At 29.8% G+C, this 19,832-nt stretch overlaps 2 protein-coding genes across 2 annotated transcripts; both read right to left on the bottom strand.

The window, feature by feature from the left end:
• Positions 1-744: 744 nt before the first annotated feature.
• LOC119663066 (UDP-glycosyltransferase UGT4-like) lies at positions 745-9,428 on the bottom strand. Its single transcript, XM_038072733.1, has 5 exons — positions 9,138-9,428; positions 2,670-2,831; positions 2,519-2,615; positions 1,384-1,854; positions 745-1,192 (listed from the first exon to the last, which is right to left on the bottom strand). Exons 1-5 carry the CDS (start codon positions 9,138-9,140, stop codon positions 894-896), a joined length of 1,032 nt encoding a protein of 343 aa, XP_037928661.1. The 5' UTR covers positions 9,141-9,428; the 3' UTR covers positions 745-893.
• A 6,192-nt stretch (positions 9,429-15,620) lies between these two features.
• On the bottom strand, positions 15,621-19,684 carry LOC119663065 (apoptosis-stimulating of p53 protein 2-like; the record flags this gene model as incomplete). Its single annotated transcript, XM_038072732.1, has 5 exons — positions 15,621-16,070; positions 16,139-16,341; positions 16,981-17,198; positions 17,258-19,404; positions 19,470-19,684. Coding segments are annotated over 5 exons (2,828 nt in total), but the record flags the coding sequence as incomplete, so codon positions are not given.
• Positions 19,685-19,832: the final 148 nt, after the last annotated feature.

The raw sequence follows: 19,832 nt of genomic DNA, 5'->3' as shown, positions 1-19,832 counted from the left end.
GAAATGGAGTGTCGACTCTGCTTAGAAGTTGACGAGACTTCTAGTCACATTCTTTGTGACTGCCCAGCCTTGATTTGGGTCAGGAGGAGATCACTAGGAGGAGAGCTGCTTTCCCCTTCTGACATTAGGAGTTCCTCAGCGGACAATACTCTGGCCTTCATTCGGAAGGTGGAATGTCTTCTGTTCTGTTAGGGTCTGTTGCAGCACAAAAGATCAATCTGGTCGCATGGCTCTGCTCCGTCGGGAGCTAGTACCCGGTATATTCCTATTCTGTCTTATACTCTGTTATCAGGTAGGGTTCCGATACTTTTGAGAATCGTTTTTGAACTGAATATGCAGTTTTGCAGTTTTTTTATTAGAAAAAAATATATGAGCATATCATAGCAATATCAGTAATACCAATATAATTATGATCTGTGGTAATAACTTAAATTCTATAAATCCTTATCAAAAATGAAATTACAATTCTCTACGTATTTATATGTTGTGTGTAATCAATATACATTATATTGAAATATTTTTGTAAGTGACACATTATCGCTGCATATATAATCATTGAAATTAAATGGAAAATTTAATCAATTTACAATACTCTGAAAATATAAAAAAAAATTTTAAACTCATGCGGAAATGTCGAACAGTTGATGGCTTTCAATTCATTTAAATCTGAGATTATACAATGTAAATAATTTATATTAATCAAGCAATTTAATTGATTGAAATAAATTGCCAGATTGAAGCTTCTCACAAATGCAATCATCAAGTGCGGCCCTTCAAAAAACACAAACAACTGCTCTGAGTCTCGGTTAAGTAATTCAGAAATATACTTTACCATTCACCGATGAACGTGTGAGATAATAAAATGCTGCGTCATGTTGTGTTATCATTTTAAATTACCCACAAAATACAATAACAACAACAACAACAAGAACAACATGAGATACAGATACTAGAATTACAGTAAAGTTGGTAGTGAGAATTTGCTTACCTAAAGCAAAGTATATAGCGCCATACTCTGCTTCATCTAGAAACGTTTGCAAATCCTCTGGCAAAGGTTTGGACGGGTAAATGTGTAGACCACCCACTGATATCATCGCGGCAACAGTAGGACGTGGTGTAGTCAACGGCACGTAACTGTTCAGTAACAAAGCCGAAATATTCTTTTCCATTTGAGTAACTTTAGGTATTTCATCTGTAACACAGGCGGAAAAATAAAAATTAATTATTTCAATGAATTCTTCTTCTTCAATTACTTTTAAAGCAGATGTGAAATGAAAGTGTGATAATGATTTGGTATCATTTATCATTTGATTGTAATATAGACTATTTGCACATATAAGAACCTTATTTTAAGTATATAGTATTTACGACTTTTATATTTACCTAAGTTAGCTAATGCTTTTGAAAAATATGTCTGAACGAGTTCATCCATTTTTGGAAAGTAATTATATTCCCGATCCAAATCCTCGTATAATGAATAGAAACTGTTCTTCAGACGTTCCGTGAATGTCATTCGATCTAAAAATGGCAAAAAACCATGTGGTACATGTGACCAGGGTGTCAAAACTCCCATTATTTGACTCATGTGATTCTCAAAACCAAGTGTGCTAGTAGTTACAACCGGTATGTTATAGACTTTGGCCAATGCTAGGAATGCTTCTTGATAAAATTGTTCTGCCAGGAGTAGATCGTATACACCTTCAGTTTTCTTTGCGTTTATTAAAGCCACCACTTTCTGTTGACGTAATGCGTGCTCAGTAGTGGCAACTCCCAATATTTCAAGCATTTTGAGAAAGTCAAAAACTGTCATGCTAGTCAATTCGAATAGGTTTGTAGCGCCAAAATGTTTTTTAACTGTAAGTAAAAGAAAAAATTAGTTCTATGTAAAGTAAGGCAATATTAAGTAATATATTGTAAAACAATATAAGTTTTATGCCTAGATTTCAGCAGGATTTTATTATGTATGGGTTTTGAAAGCTAGTTAGAACACATATTTAACAAAAAAAATATAATTTGTAGGGCATCATTTCGATATATTGTATTAGGTCTGTAGTTCAGTAAAAGATTAAATTTATTTAGAAGCAGCTAAAGAAATACGTTTTATTACTTCTTCACAAAATAAAGAATAGCAGACCTTCGCAGAAAGCTTTGGGGAAATCAAGAAAGTTGAAAAGTGAAAGATTTCAATTCTCAAAATAGATAGATGAAAGAAAGGCTATTATCATATCATATATATGGTTTTCCAATGTCAAAACAGCATTTGCTTTTCTAGCAAAGTCAATTAATTTTTTCCACTTCCCAAACACTCCGAAAGACCACAATTGTGAAGCAAGGGTTAAGGCTTTGAGTGAAGGGTAATGTAATATGGCAGCTACCTATTTTATTTAAGTGAAATTGTAAATAATAGATAAATATTTTAAATCTCATGTACCCGTAGAATATTCATATATTTTAGAATTCTGTGAAGTAATTTAATTTTATTCCATCTGTCTATTTATTTATAAGTAGTAGTACTTACTATCGTCCCAAAAATCATATACAGGTTCTATAAGAATTTCGGTATAATTATCGCCAAGTTTTAGATCTTCCAGAGAAAATGCTGTAACCATAGTAACCTATAGTAATTAACATAATTATTAAATGTCATTAAAAATCTACTGGAAACTTACCTGATGTCCACGATTTATAAGTTCTTTAATGAGTGTTCTATGCATCATGAAATGACTTTTACCAGGAAATGCATAGACCGCTAATATATTAGCACTTTTTACTTCAGGGGCTAGTAAAGTCAACACGCCAATGAAGCATAGTGTAAACACTGACTTAATAATCTGAAATGCAAACAAATTGTAATAAATATAAGAATTACATATAAACACGTGAAGACAGTTAGATGTAGATGTATAGATGAACTTTGCACGTAAATGACTGACGTTCTAATAATGTTAATAGTAAAATAAACAATTAACACGTTTGTCAATAAAAATTTTTAAATATGCATTTATAAAAATGTATTTTACATAAATATAAATATTGGCTTATATTACAATGTTGCTAAGTAAATTTAAAAATTCGCAGTTCAATAAAACGAAAAATCTAGACACATTAGTAATTTTTTCATGCGGACTTGAGTGCATCTGTCTAGTGTGATAAACTATATATTTGTAGTTGATTTTTTTACGACAGTTGAAGGTCATTAAGGTATAAGTGGAAATCAATTAAACTAATAAATGTCTGACCCAAAATCTCTATTAGTTTTCTAGGTGAAATATATAGTTTGGATTCACAATCAAAATTCCGTAAATATAGGACTTATGAATATGGAAATTAGAATAAATAAAAAAGAAGGTTATTGTGTCTTTTAAGAATATTTAATAAAAATAATTTTATATTAATAAATTAAAGACCTTTTTGAAGTTTAAATAAATTGTATATATACGGGTATATATGGTAGAAATATTGATAAAATTAGTTCTTAATGAATTTTGAAAATAATGAATTCGCGTACACAAGACCTATTATAATTTTCCCGAAGAACAATTTATTTTTAATTTTAGAGTTTCCTTACATCTTTCAAATATTTTTTTATTCTTAAATAAGATGCTTCATTGTTTAAATAGTACCACTTTTTGGGAAGCATACTCTTAAAATATACGAGCAGATAGATAACGCTGTGTTCAAATCCAACGAAAATACTACAAGCGGCACCAATTTAAAATAGAATTCATATAATTTGGCTATAGTAACTAACAAATTGTGAAAAAGGATATTGTCCTGGTCCAAGATCACACAAATATTTTCATTGCCGATGGACCTCAACTCCAATGAAACTGCTTGCCGAAGTGTTTTAGAGAATATAATCTTATTCGCATACCAAAATATGGATCCCGTATTATCCGGCTAACTTATCCTCTTTTTTGTCATTTTGAAGAAGATTTTTCGATTTTTCTCAAAGAAATTGATGATTACTATTTTGATTTCGCTATATGGTATTACATGAACATATTACACCAACTCAAAGAATCATGTATTTTATACTTCATCAGTTTCAGACATCACTTGGAATCATTAATAAATTTTTGCGAATCATTTTCTTCAATTAAAATATTCATTTTAACACCTTTCTCGCATAAACAAATGTTGATTGATCAGTAATATATATTTTTTAATATTCATGGGGCATTAAATTCCTTCTAAAACTCTAGTTTATAATCATTTAAATTTAATGTATCGGCTGAATGGTATGCGTTCGTGCATATAAAGTCCAGCTTCATCGGTTTGTATAGCCAGTGTTTAAAAGGTATATGGTATATGTTCAGGTATATATTCTAATTATATTATAATTGAGTGCCTTTTCTCTCAAACTGTTAATCAAAAACCTTGCAGCTAACTTTCGATATTTCCTTAGTTGTGATATTGATCCACCTCCGACCACCAATCAATTAAAATGAGAAAAATTTCCACAATTTCTCATAGTAAGGATTCTATCTGTCCTCCGTATGAACTATCTGTTTTTATATTAATAATAATAGGAGTTTAAAATCCAGCTTAGCTAACTTAATCAATTCACTAATCTCTTACCAACATATCTAATTTTCTTGTTTTCTTATTGAAAAAGAGTTTTACTTAATGTTCTAATGATTTCCATAAAAATCTTTTACAGGTCGGATACAAATTAGTTAATAACGCTGTCTATTAGACATGCAGCTTGAATCAGAATATAATTTTTTGCTAATAATTTGTTTTGTATGAAGGGTATTAACGGTTCGGTGAAGTTGATGAAAATATTTTTCTTAGGTCTAAACATTAAATACAATGTAACAAATACATTGTACTTATCTCTTAGAATAATTAAATAACAAATTTTATAATGTTATCTCCCATAAATAAAGCTTTAAATTATAGACTCTTAAACGTTCATAGTTGTAAACAATTTCTCTATACATGTAATACACTTGTTTATACATATACATATGTACATATATAGAACTTTACGCTAAACTGTAGAATATGTAAATATTGTAAGTTAATACTCGTATTATATGTACTCATTTCATTCATTTTAGTGGTGCAAAATTTACTAATATTATTATAAATGATATTTTAAAAATTATTTCAGTACACCTATATGAACCATAATGCAAAATATTTTATACTCATAGAAAAACTAAATATGGGGAATATATTGGGAATTCATGAAAATCGAAGACGAAAATGAATATCTCGCATATTCTAATTGCCTACTGAAACCATAGTAGCACCTATTAACAATGGTGATTTTTCCTCTGATCTTGAGGCTAAAATAATTTTTGTTCGTTATGGCGGTACCAAAGTAGATGAAACCATAAGCAAGGAGCTGGACACATTTGTTGAATATAGTTCCATTACGATGAACACCTGTCCTACGCATTATTACTTCCATGACGAAACTGAAAAGCTCACATGATAAGTAATCACATTGTCTGAAGCCTCGTACGGTGTCAAAACGTTCGGAGAGACGCGATCTTATCTTAACGGAGCTACAGGTATTGCTCAACCTCATAGTCGTATTATTTTCCCAGGGATACCGAGCTCATACATTGCAGTGTAAACGCGATTCCTAATAGGGCTATTGAAAACTACTTTATAATCGACAAAAAGGTGGTTAGAGTCGATGTTATGTTTGTGGGCTTTGTTACATATCTGGTGCCAAATGTGAATATCTGGTCATTAGTGAAGCGACCAAGTCGAAAGCCGCATTAATAAGATGCAATCAGTGAGTTCGCATGTGGTTTTAACCTTTCACACAGTGCAGTTGAAAGGACCTTGTACGCGACAGGTATTAGATTGGTCCCACGATAGTTGGGGCCAATTGTCGGGTCATCTTTTTTCAAAACAGAGTACAAAGATTTCAATCGCTGAGCATAATATCGCACAATCATATTCTGTAAATAAACTGATGCATGGCCTCCATTCGTATATTGCTGTCGGCCGCCAACATTCAGCAGGTAGGCCATCTACGCCTGCCTCTTTGTTGTTTTTGATTGGGGACTTCGAGAGTTTTTCTCTAAAAGCGAAATTGATGTTATCATTACCAGATAGTAGTTTGGGGAAATATTCCTCCCATACTTTCAGCATTGAGTGATCGCGTTGTCTTTTTAATGAAACTTATGGACAAACTTGATGTGTCTACACACCTCGATTTCCTCTTTCTCGCGTTTTTTTTGATCTCCTGCCCCTCTACTTTCCTTGTATTTTTATATTATTCACGCACAGCAAATAAAGTTTCGATAATTATAGAATATTTTAGTTACGACACAAATTTCGGTATTTTTTATTTGAAAAAAGACTTATTTATATATATTTTTTATATATTAAACACAAATTTTAGTGGCTTGTCATATATAAGTATGAAATGACATCACTTTTTATATTATTGTGTATTTAATTTAAAATTACGTATATTATGTATTAATTGATGGTAAGTTATCGTCAGCTCATTTAATTGACTAGAGTTATAATTATAATTGCAATAATAAAATTCTTCAATGAAGTAATAAAATAACTTGTTTGTGTAAATAACAATAAATAAATAGTGAAATAAGTATTTTAAATTTACATACTTAATCAATAATTAGCTAATAATCCTCATATTAATAACAGCTACTTCTAATATATAGTTTCCGTTGATAATCATTTTAGTATAAAGGTAAGGGTTAATGCGAAAGCATTAAAATTAAAAGAATATAAAATATCTTGGGATGAATGAAAAACAGTTCTATATGAATGGACTTACATATATAAAAACATATACCAAATATAAGTAAACTGTATATACGACTATGTAGGCTAGTTTTGAATATAGACACACATATTCACTTTTTATAATATTTCCAGCTGTCAGATGTTTCCAAGGAACCTTTCGACTTTACATATCTGTAATATTGGTTCATTATTATTGTAAAATTAATAATTGAAAAATTATAAACACACTTTATTTATATAAAAACTATTGGTATTAAAATAACATTTTATATTCTAAGAGTCATTAGCTTTTGATGCTACCTTTGATATTCATATTAATATTTTACTTAAGTCTCATGTACAAAAAACTAGAACACTAGATCACTGGTATACCGCATTTTCTTTGTAACTTTATACCTGGAACATTATTTCAGTTGTTATGAAATGTATATTTTTCTTTGTAACAATATAATTTTATTATTAGGACTGAAATGTAGTTTATAACGTTATTTTTTTTAATCCAACTGTTTTGTTCCATTAAGTTACAAAAACAAAATAAAAATAAAAATAATATTGGTTAAACCACACACATCTTTATAAACCCGATATGAATTAACATATCTTGCTTGGAAAGTATTGAATTATTTATAATTAGTATTGTTATTGATATTCATTTTAAGTGAACAATTTTAATTTATTGCAATAGTTGAAAGTAATTGATCAATTAGCCCAATAAAACACAATAATTATTTTATATTGTAAATTGATTTTAAATTAATTAGAAAAAAATAATTCTTATCACTTTAGTCATATATGCAGTTAGTTCTCAACTTAATTCATATGTACACCATTAAGAAAAACAACAAAAGAGGCACACAAAAAAAGGACATAAAAAAAAATTAAAAAGGACTAAACAATAACATTATTAATAAATAATAAGAGCAATAAGGAATATATATAAGAGCAATTTTTTTTAGAAAATTTTTTCAATTTTGACTTAAAATATCAAAAACTTACAAAATGATCCAAAATGATCCAAAATGATCTAAAATAATATTTGCTCAACCCAAAATATGTTACATACAGGGGATTTGTCTATTTGGAATCTTTTTTACTTTAGTACTCGATTTTTTATTATTTTATATTGAAGATTTAATTATTTTTTAGTTTCTAATTTCGTTCTAATATGAAACAGTTAGCAAATTTATAAATGAACTTTCACACCAAATTAACAAAAATGCAAGTTCGAACATATAAGTCAAGTACGGCTTTGGTTCAGTTGACTAATGAAGACTGACTATGAGCTTTAATATTTACAGGTGACGACCTAGGTTCAACCCTAGGCACTTGCAGTCTCAAAAAATTATTTACGAATAATTAAATATAAGAAATAATTCCATAAGCACTGTGATGCATATTTGACAATACTTGAAATTGCTGTAAGGATAGCCAAACATTTCGATCAAACTTGTAGTCAACATTTAAAAAAGGCATTAATCTGTAGCGTTTTGAGCAGAATAAAACCGATTTTATTTATCCATGAGGCATGGATCTAACATTATGTTCCTAAACTGTAACAAGAACGGAACGTTTACAGTGAACTGTAGCTTCAAAACAGGTGAAGTTAGAAAGATCGGTTTTTTGGGATGCAAAAGGGGTTTTATTGATGAATTATCTTGAAAAAGGCAAAAAAAAAATAATTTTGAATGGAAAGTTAGATAAATAAATAACTGGAAAAAGATCCTGATTACGGAAGAAAAAAATTATTTTTCATTAAGCCAATGCATGGGTTCACACAAGTGTTTTAATGATGGCGAAATTAATTAATAAAACAATAAAAGTTTATTGTTGTGATTTGCTACTGTTCGAAATATATCTATAATGAAAACAATAGTTTATATTAAGAATTTAAATTCTTTCGTCAAAACGGACATTAAATATCTATTTTATATAGATTCTAATCATCTAATCATTTTTTCTGGATCGCTGTTGAATTATTATTAGTCAATTATTATTGGAGATACTTTTTAAAATTAATTTCAAAACTAGTAAATATAAGTGAGTACTTATATTTAATTGGACAGGAATTTTTTTTAAACTACATATGTGGATGTTTTCTCTAGTGTTGACATTTTTGATCGATTATTTATTATATATTAAAAACTGATAAAATTTCACTGCTGTCTTCATATAATGAAAATATTATTACAGATTTGAAAATATCAAATCTATGAACTGCAAATATTTTTTTTTAAATCACTTGTGTCTTTCTATTTTTTTATGTAACTAAAATACTTTACACGTGTAATGATCATCACATTCATAACTCAAATAAAATCTGTCAATCACTTGTGATTTATTGATTTACAATTATGACTTTGCACAAAAAAAAAACGAAAACATGGTTTACTTACCATATTTTTTATTCGAAAAGTTTTCTTTGCACTACAACACAGTTTAGTTGGAAGTCCCTTTATAAACCAAATCCAATAATTTTACTGTCGATGGACTAGCGCGTTAGCAGACTGAAAACCGTTGTCAACCGACAAAAGTTCGCGCGTAGAATGATTGTAAGATACGGCTCTCGAGCACCAACAACTGAAAATTATGTTTCGATTACAACCGACCGAAATGAAAATAAATTTAAACTATTTTTTTTCTGATCACGAAAGCTTTCTACCTTAGCGCAATCAAATTTAAATACTGTTTAGTTCTCTTGAATTTTAAAAATGATTTCATATGTATACTCATTATTACTTCAAATTGAAAAGCAGTTTGACAGTTTTCTCTAAGTTTAAATGAATGTTTTTATTAACAACTAATAATGAATTTCAAAAATTAAAATTAAATAAAACTACTGCTCTACCATTTCTATGTATTAAATACTCATTGCGAAGGCCTGTTTGTTTGAATAAAATACTTACAATGTATATGTTTAATATTTGCACGTTTTACATTATGTTAAAAAAATGTTTTATTAAGTTCAACATTATATTTGTTACATCAGTATATTAACATATCATTATAACACCTATAACAATACAACTTGGTACCATTCTACCATTAAATGTATCAGTAACACAACACAACCCGATTAAGCTATATCCATGTCTTCGCCTCTTCAGTTGACTGTGTAATGATTTCTAGGTGATCTCTAGTTAAGAAGACAATGACCATATATTATTAATTTGATCAATATGACAAGACAACTCAAAGTAAAGATATCTGTGCGCTTACAGGTTGGTTAAGAAGTACCCAAACGAAGAAGAATCAAAATTTTTAAGCCGTTTCAACATTCCATATGTTAATTTAGTCTTTTTTTACAAGTCATTTTGAAGCTGAAGTGTCGGTGATTTTGGGACTATAGAAAAAGCCGAATATCGAGAAGGCATAAAATTTTTTACTTTAGAAAGTTTATCACCAATAGAAATTCATACAAAAAAGCTGAATTTCTGCTCCTTAATCTCCAGCTGTGCATCGATTGATTTTACAATTTAAACGTGGTGTACAAGCGTTGGAGATGAACCACGTAGTAGGCGTCTAAAAAGTGCAACAACGCTAGAAGTCATTGTAAAAGTCTACAACATTTCAGCGCTTTATCTTTTATATACTACACACACTATTAACATATCAAATCTTCTGATAATGCATGTCTTCATTTCTGATGTACCATGGAGCTTTTAGTATACTTCTCAGCCTAAAGGAAATGTTTTTTGAAATAATTAAATTTTTGAAATATATTAAAATAAAAAGGTTTTTATTAAATATAGAGTGAGTAAATTCTTGATATATATTAAGAGGTTGAAAGAAGTAAGATCAGATAAGTAGAGACTTGAATATATGAACATATTATCATTCGTTTGATTTCTCTTGTACGCTTTATCTTTTATATACTTTGCACACTATTAGCTTTCAAAACCTTGTGTATGTCTTCATTTCTGTAGTACCATAGAGCTCTTAGTATACTTCTTAGCCTAACTGAAATGCTGTTTAATCTAATTGAATTTTTAAACCATATTAAGATGGAACTGTTTTTATTAATTATAGAGTGAATCAATTCGTGATATATATTAAGAAGTTGAAATAAGTAAGATCAGATAAGTAGAGATGTGAATATATGAACATATTAACATATGGAATATATAAACATAAATAAACTTTATATGTTGATTGTTGTTCTTTACGTTACAAACGTTTTGATAAACTGAATACACTCTATTCTTAATATTGTGTAGGGTATTACACGATCATAATATTATGTAGCAGACGTCATTTTATAACAAATAATTTAAAGCAATTGAGTGAGTTCAGCTTGCATGTTTGTTTTACTTCTGCTTAGTCACGCAAACATCGCCTCTTTTTCAAAAAAGATTTATATTAGAATATTCAAATCTTTTTAGAAGACAGGTTGTATACGCATGCTGTTATTATTTTAAATTAGCAATTTAGTAATAATACTTAAATACCAATAAAAAAATGTTTGAAAAAATTCCGTGTTTTGAAATTTTGAGATAATGATTTGACATAATCATTAATTAGTTTGCTGAATTTTATTTTTTATAAAGTTTTAATGGAAATTTTCGGCACAACATGATTTGGGGATTCATACCCCACTCAGATTTTGTAAATAAATACATATATTTATGAAATATATGTATAAATATGTAACACATATATATGTATTATATGTAAATTAAGACATTTATATCGTAACTATATAAGTATATACACGTTGTGTTTCAGATATATTTAACCTAAGTGAAGACTTGATGAAATGATAAAGATATTATATATGAGGTGTAATCAGGGTTTGAATTGCTGTTGCTAATTGCATTGCTTGCATAATTGCTAATGCATTGCATATGAAAATGAAATAAGAATATGCATTAGCAACAGCAAAAAACGTAAACTGGTTTCATTTTGATTGCTTGCTAATAGTCAATTTTACATTTTTGACTATTATGCGTTTGGAATATATGCAACTTGCTTGCTTATGCGTTAGCTGCTTGTGTTTTGCTATTAGCAAATGCATATGGATTTCTTCTTTTTGTTTTTGTTTTAAGGGAATGTGTACGCATTATTTCTTTGTTGGTGCATTGAATATAGTTGTGCAAAATTGTAAGTAATGTGTGTGCGTACAATTTGTATGCAATTAATATAATTTTATCTGTAAATAGATTATGCCTAAATTTATGTTTTTTTTAATTATTAAATTTATGATATATATGATATATATATATATATATTTATTAATTATTAATTCATATATATATAAATATATAATTAATTACTAATTATTAATTCATATATATATATATGTTTATATTTGTGAATACAAATGATATTTGTGGGATAATTTTAAGTAATATGTAGAACATATTATATACAACTTTTTGGTACAGTCGCCGACATTGCCGACACCACTATTTATTTCTTTGTTATTGTTATTATACATTGAAGATGGTCTACGAAGTAGTTCGAAATATTTGTGATATAAATAATTTTGTATTAAAATTAAAATATAACTAAATATTTAAAACAGTTTAAAAAGTGAAATTTTTTATTTTATTTGAAAAACATTTTTATAAATTAATGTGTTAAATAAACGACCTAAGCCCGGTAAAAAATATAAAAACTGTATTATCAATTATGATTAAAAATTTTAATTTGATGTTGTTATTCTTCTAAATTTAAGTCCCATTCAGGGATTGAAACAACGGCATATCATCAATAGCATGGTCAAAAATTGCGGATTTAGTTTAACCATGAGAATGTTTTCCAAAGTTTCATGACTAAGACGATTCCGTTGACAAGATAAGATCAATTTTAGTGATGAAAAAGCACGCTCGATGGTAATCTTGAATGTAAATGACATTAATTTGATTATTGCGTCATCAATGTCGGCGACTGTACCAAAAACTTGTATATAATATGTTCTACATATTACTTAAAATTATCCCACAAATATCATTTGTATTCACAAATATAAACATATATATATATATGAATTAATAATTAGTAATTAATTATATATTTATATATATATGAATTAATAATTAATAAATATATATATATATATATCATATATATCATAAATTTAATAATTAAAAAAAACATAAATTTAGGCATAATCTATTTACAGATAAAATTATATTAATTGCATACAAATTGTACGCACACACATTACTTACAATTTTGAACAACTATATTCAATGCACCAACAAAGAAATAATGCGTACACATTCCCTTAAAACAAAAACAAAAAGAAGAAATCCATATGCATTTGCTAATAGCAAAACACAAGCAGCTAACGCATAAGCAAGCAAGTTGCATATATTCCAAACGCATAATAGTCAAAAATGTAAAATTGACTATTAGCAAGCAATCAAAATGAAACCAGTTTACGTTTTTTGCTGTTGCTAATGCATATTCTTATTTCATTTTCATATGCAATGCATTAGCAATTAGTCGTTTGACTAAAATTGACTGGTCAATATTTATGCATTAGTCAAAATATGGTTGCTTTTGCTAATTTTCAGCAAGCAATTCAAACCCTGGGTGTAATAAACCATTTTATTCTATTAATTCAAATAAAAGGGGGCAAAGAAAGCTCGATTTGTAAAAAAATTTCCGGTTTGTTTGGCTTAAGACAAGATGATTTATTTAGATGATTTATTTAAGTATTCATTAAGTTTTCACTCTGGTACATATTTTTTTATTTAAAGCCTAATATGTGTTTGTACTTAAATAGACTTTGATAGTCCCAATACAATTTGTTTTGAAAAGTGCTCCAAAATTTTTACGAAAATGTTTTCAATTGTTTTAGGTAATGTGGTATTTTAAACAATAGTGAATATCAACAACAAAATTTTATTATTTATTATTTAATTGAGTTTTTGGTTGATCATACAGCCGTTTCAAATATTACCAAATATTCTTCATCGGTGGTCTTGAAATTATTTCTTATGTTTAATTATTTGTAAATTATTTTTTTTGAGGGTTGAACTTGTGCCCTGCCACAAGCTCAGTGCCAGTATAATAATCCATTTGACCCAAATCAGTACTTGACTTATGTGTTCAAACTTGGAGTTTTGTTAATTTGGTGTAAAAGTTCATTAATAACTTCACTTGCTGTATTATGTATATTAAAACGATATCATAAGCCTGCTAAAGAATAATTGAATTGATCATTTATAATTATTTTTATTTTTATTTTATTTTGTATTTTATATTTTTTTATATTATTCTTTAGGAATTCAATTTTTTAATAAATAATAATATTTTAAAAATTTCATTTTGTTAATTCTTTATATATCAGTACCTCCTCGGCTCCGTAGTGAATTTATATCCAGAAATCGATCAAGACGGTTTTAATGTCAGTTTTTGTGACTTTAAGGAAATTTGTATTAGATTATTTTTAAACTAGTAATGCAAAAAACTCCAAATTTAATTGCCATATTTTGGATCTTTTGGATGGAAAAACTTGTAAAATAAATAACATATATATATACGTGCATTTTAGACTTTCCAAAAAACTACTATAGTAATAGTATTCATTATTTGAAAGTTCATTGAAATAGTTGCACTGACGTCGACATGAACAGTACTAAAAAAATCAGTTATATCACTTATGTTCCCCAGTTTATCAAGCAACATAGTTCTTTATTATGGACTAGTATAATTCGAATAAGAAACTATTTGACTTTTAAAACAAGCTCCATTGTGCTATTATAGAATCTCAGTGACATTTGTAGTACCTGAAAATCCATATTACAAGCTTGAAGAATCTTCTTACTTTACGTATAACAATACTTAGTTATTTTCGAAATGAGATCCATTGTGCTACTCTAAAATAGCAGTGACGTTCCCATTTTACAAGTTTGCAGAGTCTTCTTACTTTATGTAAAGCAATACTTAATTTAAAATTAAGATCAACTATGATGCTATATAATCTCAGTGATATTCTACTAAGCCCATTTCTATGTACTAAGCCTAAGTCTTTGAAATAAATTTCTGATGAAAAGCCATGCAAGTATTATGTATGCAAAATTTCATTAGTTTTTGAGTTTTTAATCGATTAAACATAATAATCACAATGATGTACTTCTTCTTTTAATAAAAATAAGAACTATCACAACTCCTCTCCCTGAAGCATGCTTTAATTGAACAGTCATTCCAGAGGATCCGTCATTTAACACATCTAAAATCACTAATTTAGATAATCTATGTCATTAATTCTATTATGATATTTGAAGTACCATATATAATGTCTATGAACTCAATTTAACATATGTAATCGTACATATTAAAAATCATTGATCTATTTTTTTATTATTAATCAGCGTGGTATTTCTCTTTATATGAAAACTGTAGATTGTGAATGTCAGAAGAATGAAGTAACGTTCTTGGGACAAAAGTTATATTGAATCTCACCCATGAGTATTACCTTTTTCCATCGTATCTAAAATTTCACTATTAATCGTTGTTTCAGATCTGCGTTATATAAAATCTCTTTTATCTAGACATTATCCGCTAACACTAAACATGTCCATCAAGAGTTTTTACGTTTATAGGTATTAGAATATTTTATATTTCGAGTAAAAAAACAAAAATAGTATTAGGCACTAATTTAATTATAAATTTATTTATTTAGAGAAAATTATTATTTTTACAATTTACAAAAATCACAATTAAGTTAATATTAGGCAAACAGTGTAGTTGATTTCAAAACTAAGCTTAAAAATAAATTTATTATTTGATATTTACGCTATGCATATTAATATAAAATTTTTGCTTCTTTATTTATGTTATATGTTATATTATATATCTATATAGGTATATAAATATATTTAAATTTAAAAATAAAATAGTTTTTTATTATATAATTAATAGCTACGTTAACTAACTTAAGTAAAACTTTAACAATAAAGTTATTTTTAAATATATATATTTATATATTAATGATTGTGTATATTAAGGTGAATGATTTTGGATTCAAGATTCAGGGTTTATGTGTAATTTGAAAATTCTAGCCTACAAATGTTGCACATTTCTTGGTCTATTCGAAGTTAGGCTCATGTGAGCAAAAAGTATGGACGCAAGCTATATTCTCATTAAACTTATATAAACGTTAAAATAAAATATGATAATTTATGTATGCTAATGAGTATAGTTTCTGGACGTGCTTAAACATAAAATAAAATACATATACAATATGCCAAATATTACAAATATTTGGAAATGTAATGCTTTTGTATTAAACGCCCCGCTTTCTTTTTGTACGCACAAAATCGTATTAACTGCTAATCAATGAAGTTCGAGTTTTGCGGTGGTATTCTTGGATAAAGCTAAAAAAGTAATTGATTTAATATATATTATATTTTTTGTGTTAATATTAATATTTAAAAATACTTACACCCAATAAATTTCTTGGCACATAACCTTCCTTTTCTTCTGAATTCTTGGCCCACCACCATTCATTCTCTGCATCATCACCTTTACGCAAAACTATCAAACGATCATTTACATTGAAAGTGAGCTCGTCACTGTTCTGAGCTTCGTACGAGAAAACTGCATGCACTTCACCATTATGAAGTATACCAAGTTTTTCTTGAATGCCTTCAAAGAGAAGATTTTTATAATTAATAAATTTATATGTAATAAATAAATATTATCATATATGGTAGAGAGGTAAGTAGGTTGGAGTGACGGCGTTGTGTCCAAAAAGCCCACTTGAGCTGAAATGATGGTCCATTGTGGTAGCACAGAGGTCTACTTGCAGTAGTGCCGTTCATTTTATTCGGATATTATAAAAATTTTAAAAGTTTTCTGCGTAAAATACCACAAAACACACAAAATCGTAAAGACAACAACAAATTTTATCATACCTAAAGAAATTTGTATTTATTTGTGTGTTGAACATTCTTTTGAAATTGGGTCTCTCCCTTTAACTTTCGTTCACGAAGTCTCCGAATAATTTCACTGCGAAAAATAATCGCAAATCTGGATATTCGAAGATTCCGGATTTACAAAAAATTTGACATTTTTTTTTTAACTCCGGTTATTATCCGATTAATCGAATTGTCCGAATACTTCGTTAAATCGAATACGAACAGCACAACTATAAAGCACAGATTATGCTATAATTGTGAACTTATATATTGTGATTCCTTTTTTGAAATATTCTAGGATCACAACTAAGATGTGATTCGTGATTCCCATTAATATGAAATATATATAATATTCTAAGTGACTTACTGTATAAATATTCTGAGCACCCATCGAAACCTTCTTCATCCTCTTCGCATTTTTCGGCTGGTGTTTCATGATCTGACAGAGTTGCAGCAAAAAGACAAGCGCCGCTTTCAACTAAAAACTTTACCATAGACAAATTGTTGCAACTAGCAGCACAATGCAGGGGTGTCCAACCATCTGAATCTTGAGCATTGACATCGCAACCAAATTCTACCAAAAATCTATATCAAAGAAAAAATTGTTAAGTTAACTAAAACTTTTCCCGGTATAAAAAACTTACTTGACAATGTCAAAGTGTCCGGCACATATGGCGTTGTGAAGTGCTGTGATACCCTCATCATTAGCAGCGCTGGGATTCGTTACCTGCATTGCTGTCTTTTTAACTAATTCTAGTTCACCTTCCAGACTTGCATCCAAAAGTAGAGCTAAAGGATCGAAACTAACACGACGTGTCAATTTAGGTTTGCCACCTGCGGCAGGTGTGGAGCTTGCACGCATTCGTCTTTTCAAACTGTCCAACGATTTATCTGAAGATGTGGGGCTATTGTTAGTTTTGTCAGTTTCATCAACACTAGAATTTGATTGCGTTGTGGTAGTATTAGGAGAATTTTGTGCATCCGGTGAATACCGTTGAACTTGTTCAGCGGTATTGATATGTGTATCATTGCATTCTTTTGAAACTATACTCTTATTGTTCTCACTATATAATAACGCTGTAGTGGTTGGTATATCAATTTTACGTGCCGGTTGCGGTAAGGGCTTTGGACCTACATTCGACAATTTTAACCGAGGTTGCTCAGACATGGGCTGTTTGCGTATTGTCAGTGGCTTAGCTTTTATAGGTAAATTATCATTTATATTCAGTGCTTGCATATTCAATGTACCATGTGGTTCCATTGTTGCTGCTGGTTTAGCTATTGCGGTGGAGTTACTTGCAATCGTGGTTACTGTAGCTTCAGTTGTGGACTCCGTTGGAGACATTTTACTTGGTTTTGGTGGCAAAGCAGGACGGTCATTTGCATTGCAGACTGCAGAAGTTGGCGCTATAACATTTGGTGCTACGCGATTCACCTTAGGACTGAATGCAATAATTTTCGGTATGGAACTACTAACTGAAGATGGCGCAACACTGCTTATAGGTTTGCGCGGTGGTACCGCTAAGTTGCCAGTTGAGAGCACAGAAATTGGTTTGGGTTTTGTCAGCAAACTTTCGGCACTTGTAACTATTGCAGGTGCAGTGGCTATGCCACTTTTAGCTGCATCCAATGGCATGCTGTGCACTGTTAACTGTTGGGTATTTTTTTCGGAGAGCGTCTCGCTGGTAACAGCGACATCTGATTTCTTCTCATTTTCACGCTTCTTCTTCAACTGAGTTGTTGTTGCAGTTGATGCTAACTGATTGTTGGCTGCAGCATTCAGTTTGCTTATCATAGCCGAAGCCGATGTTGTTGAAACAATACTTTTAGGTATTTTGCTTGTTTGAGTAACGGTTGTAGTAGTCGTTTGTGTTTCTAGATTTGTTGCTGCTGCTGTTGTTGTTGTTCCAGTTGTTGTTGCAGTTGTTGTGTCCTTAACAAGATCACGCTTTTTCGGTCCGATTTCCGCATATATATGATGTGAAGTATCTATTTCGAGCTGTTTCGGGGAGTCAGCTGATTTTGGAGTTATTGTTGCTGTTAGCATTTTTTTGGCCAACTTGGTTTCATCGCTCTCCCCACTAAAGAAGTTAGAGTTTGGAGCATTGTTGTGTGAGTTGCTGTGCGTTAGATTGAGCTTCACGTGCGTTAAGTCTTGTATGAGTTGATTTTGTAGGTTTGTGTTAGCTGTGGCTGCTGAATGCTTAAGTATGTTTCCTCCACTCAAATAGCTGGAAGTGGATGATATTGTCGATTTCTGTGGCGTGTGTATATAAGGTTCTACAGCGGCTACGTTGCCACGTGGAATATTACGGTTCTGTTCACGATTAATTATATTTGAAAATTTATTTGTATGCAACTGCGTATGTCCGTGGGTTGTTGCGTCGGTAATGTGATTCCCCGTTTGCTTTTGTAGTAACTGCTGTTTCAGTGCAGCCACACCTTGTTTTTCAACGTTATTCTGAAAACTAATTGGATCTGCGTTATAGGATGTTGTCTGCTGCTGTTGCTGTTGCAGTTGTTGATGCAGATTTTGTGTATTTGTCTGTTGCTGTTGTTGCAATTGCGTCTGCTGTTGCTGCTGCTGTTGTTGTAATAGATGCGGCTGCACGTGAAGTTGATTTTGGTTTTGTGTCACAATTTGTATGTTGGCGGCTTTTTTACGTTGTAATCGTGTTTGCAATTCATAGATACGCTGATCCACTGAGCGTAGCTCAGCTTGGCGTTGTTGTAGCGCCTCCCTTTGCAAATGTAAACGTGCATCTTGCTGTAGTGTCAATTGGTTACGGTACTAAATAAATAAGCGAGCATGAATTACTGTAGTTAATAAATTTATTTTAATAGTCCAACACTTACCATTAACTCACGTCGCAGTTTTTCCAGCTCACGTGACGCTTGCGGTGGTAGAGCCTGTGCAGTGCCATTGCTACTACTTAGTAAATTTATGGGACATCTTCGATCTCTTCTGAGATCTTCCAGTTGTCGAGTCAGAGCCTCCACTTTTGCAACAGCAAGACTAAGTTCTTTCTCTTTTTCGCTAAATAAGGCTCGTATAGAATCCAGATCATTGCCTGTAATTTAATTTATTAATTTATTTTAATTCATTGCATTATAAAATTTATTAAATTATTTCTTATTTGTAGGAGAATCATACTTATGAGTAAATAATAACTTATTAAGAATAAGCACTAACAAGTGTGAAGAAATAATAACAATTGA

This window comes from Teleopsis dalmanni, unplaced genomic scaffold (assembly GCF_002237135.1).
Source record: "Teleopsis dalmanni isolate 2A unplaced genomic scaffold, ASM223713v2 unscaffolded_contig_0108, whole genome shotgun sequence".
NCBI lineage: Eukaryota > Metazoa > Arthropoda > Insecta > Diptera > Diopsidae > Teleopsis > Teleopsis dalmanni.
The sequence above is the reverse complement of the archived record's forward strand: the minus strand, read 5'-3'. Positions and strand labels throughout refer to the sequence as shown.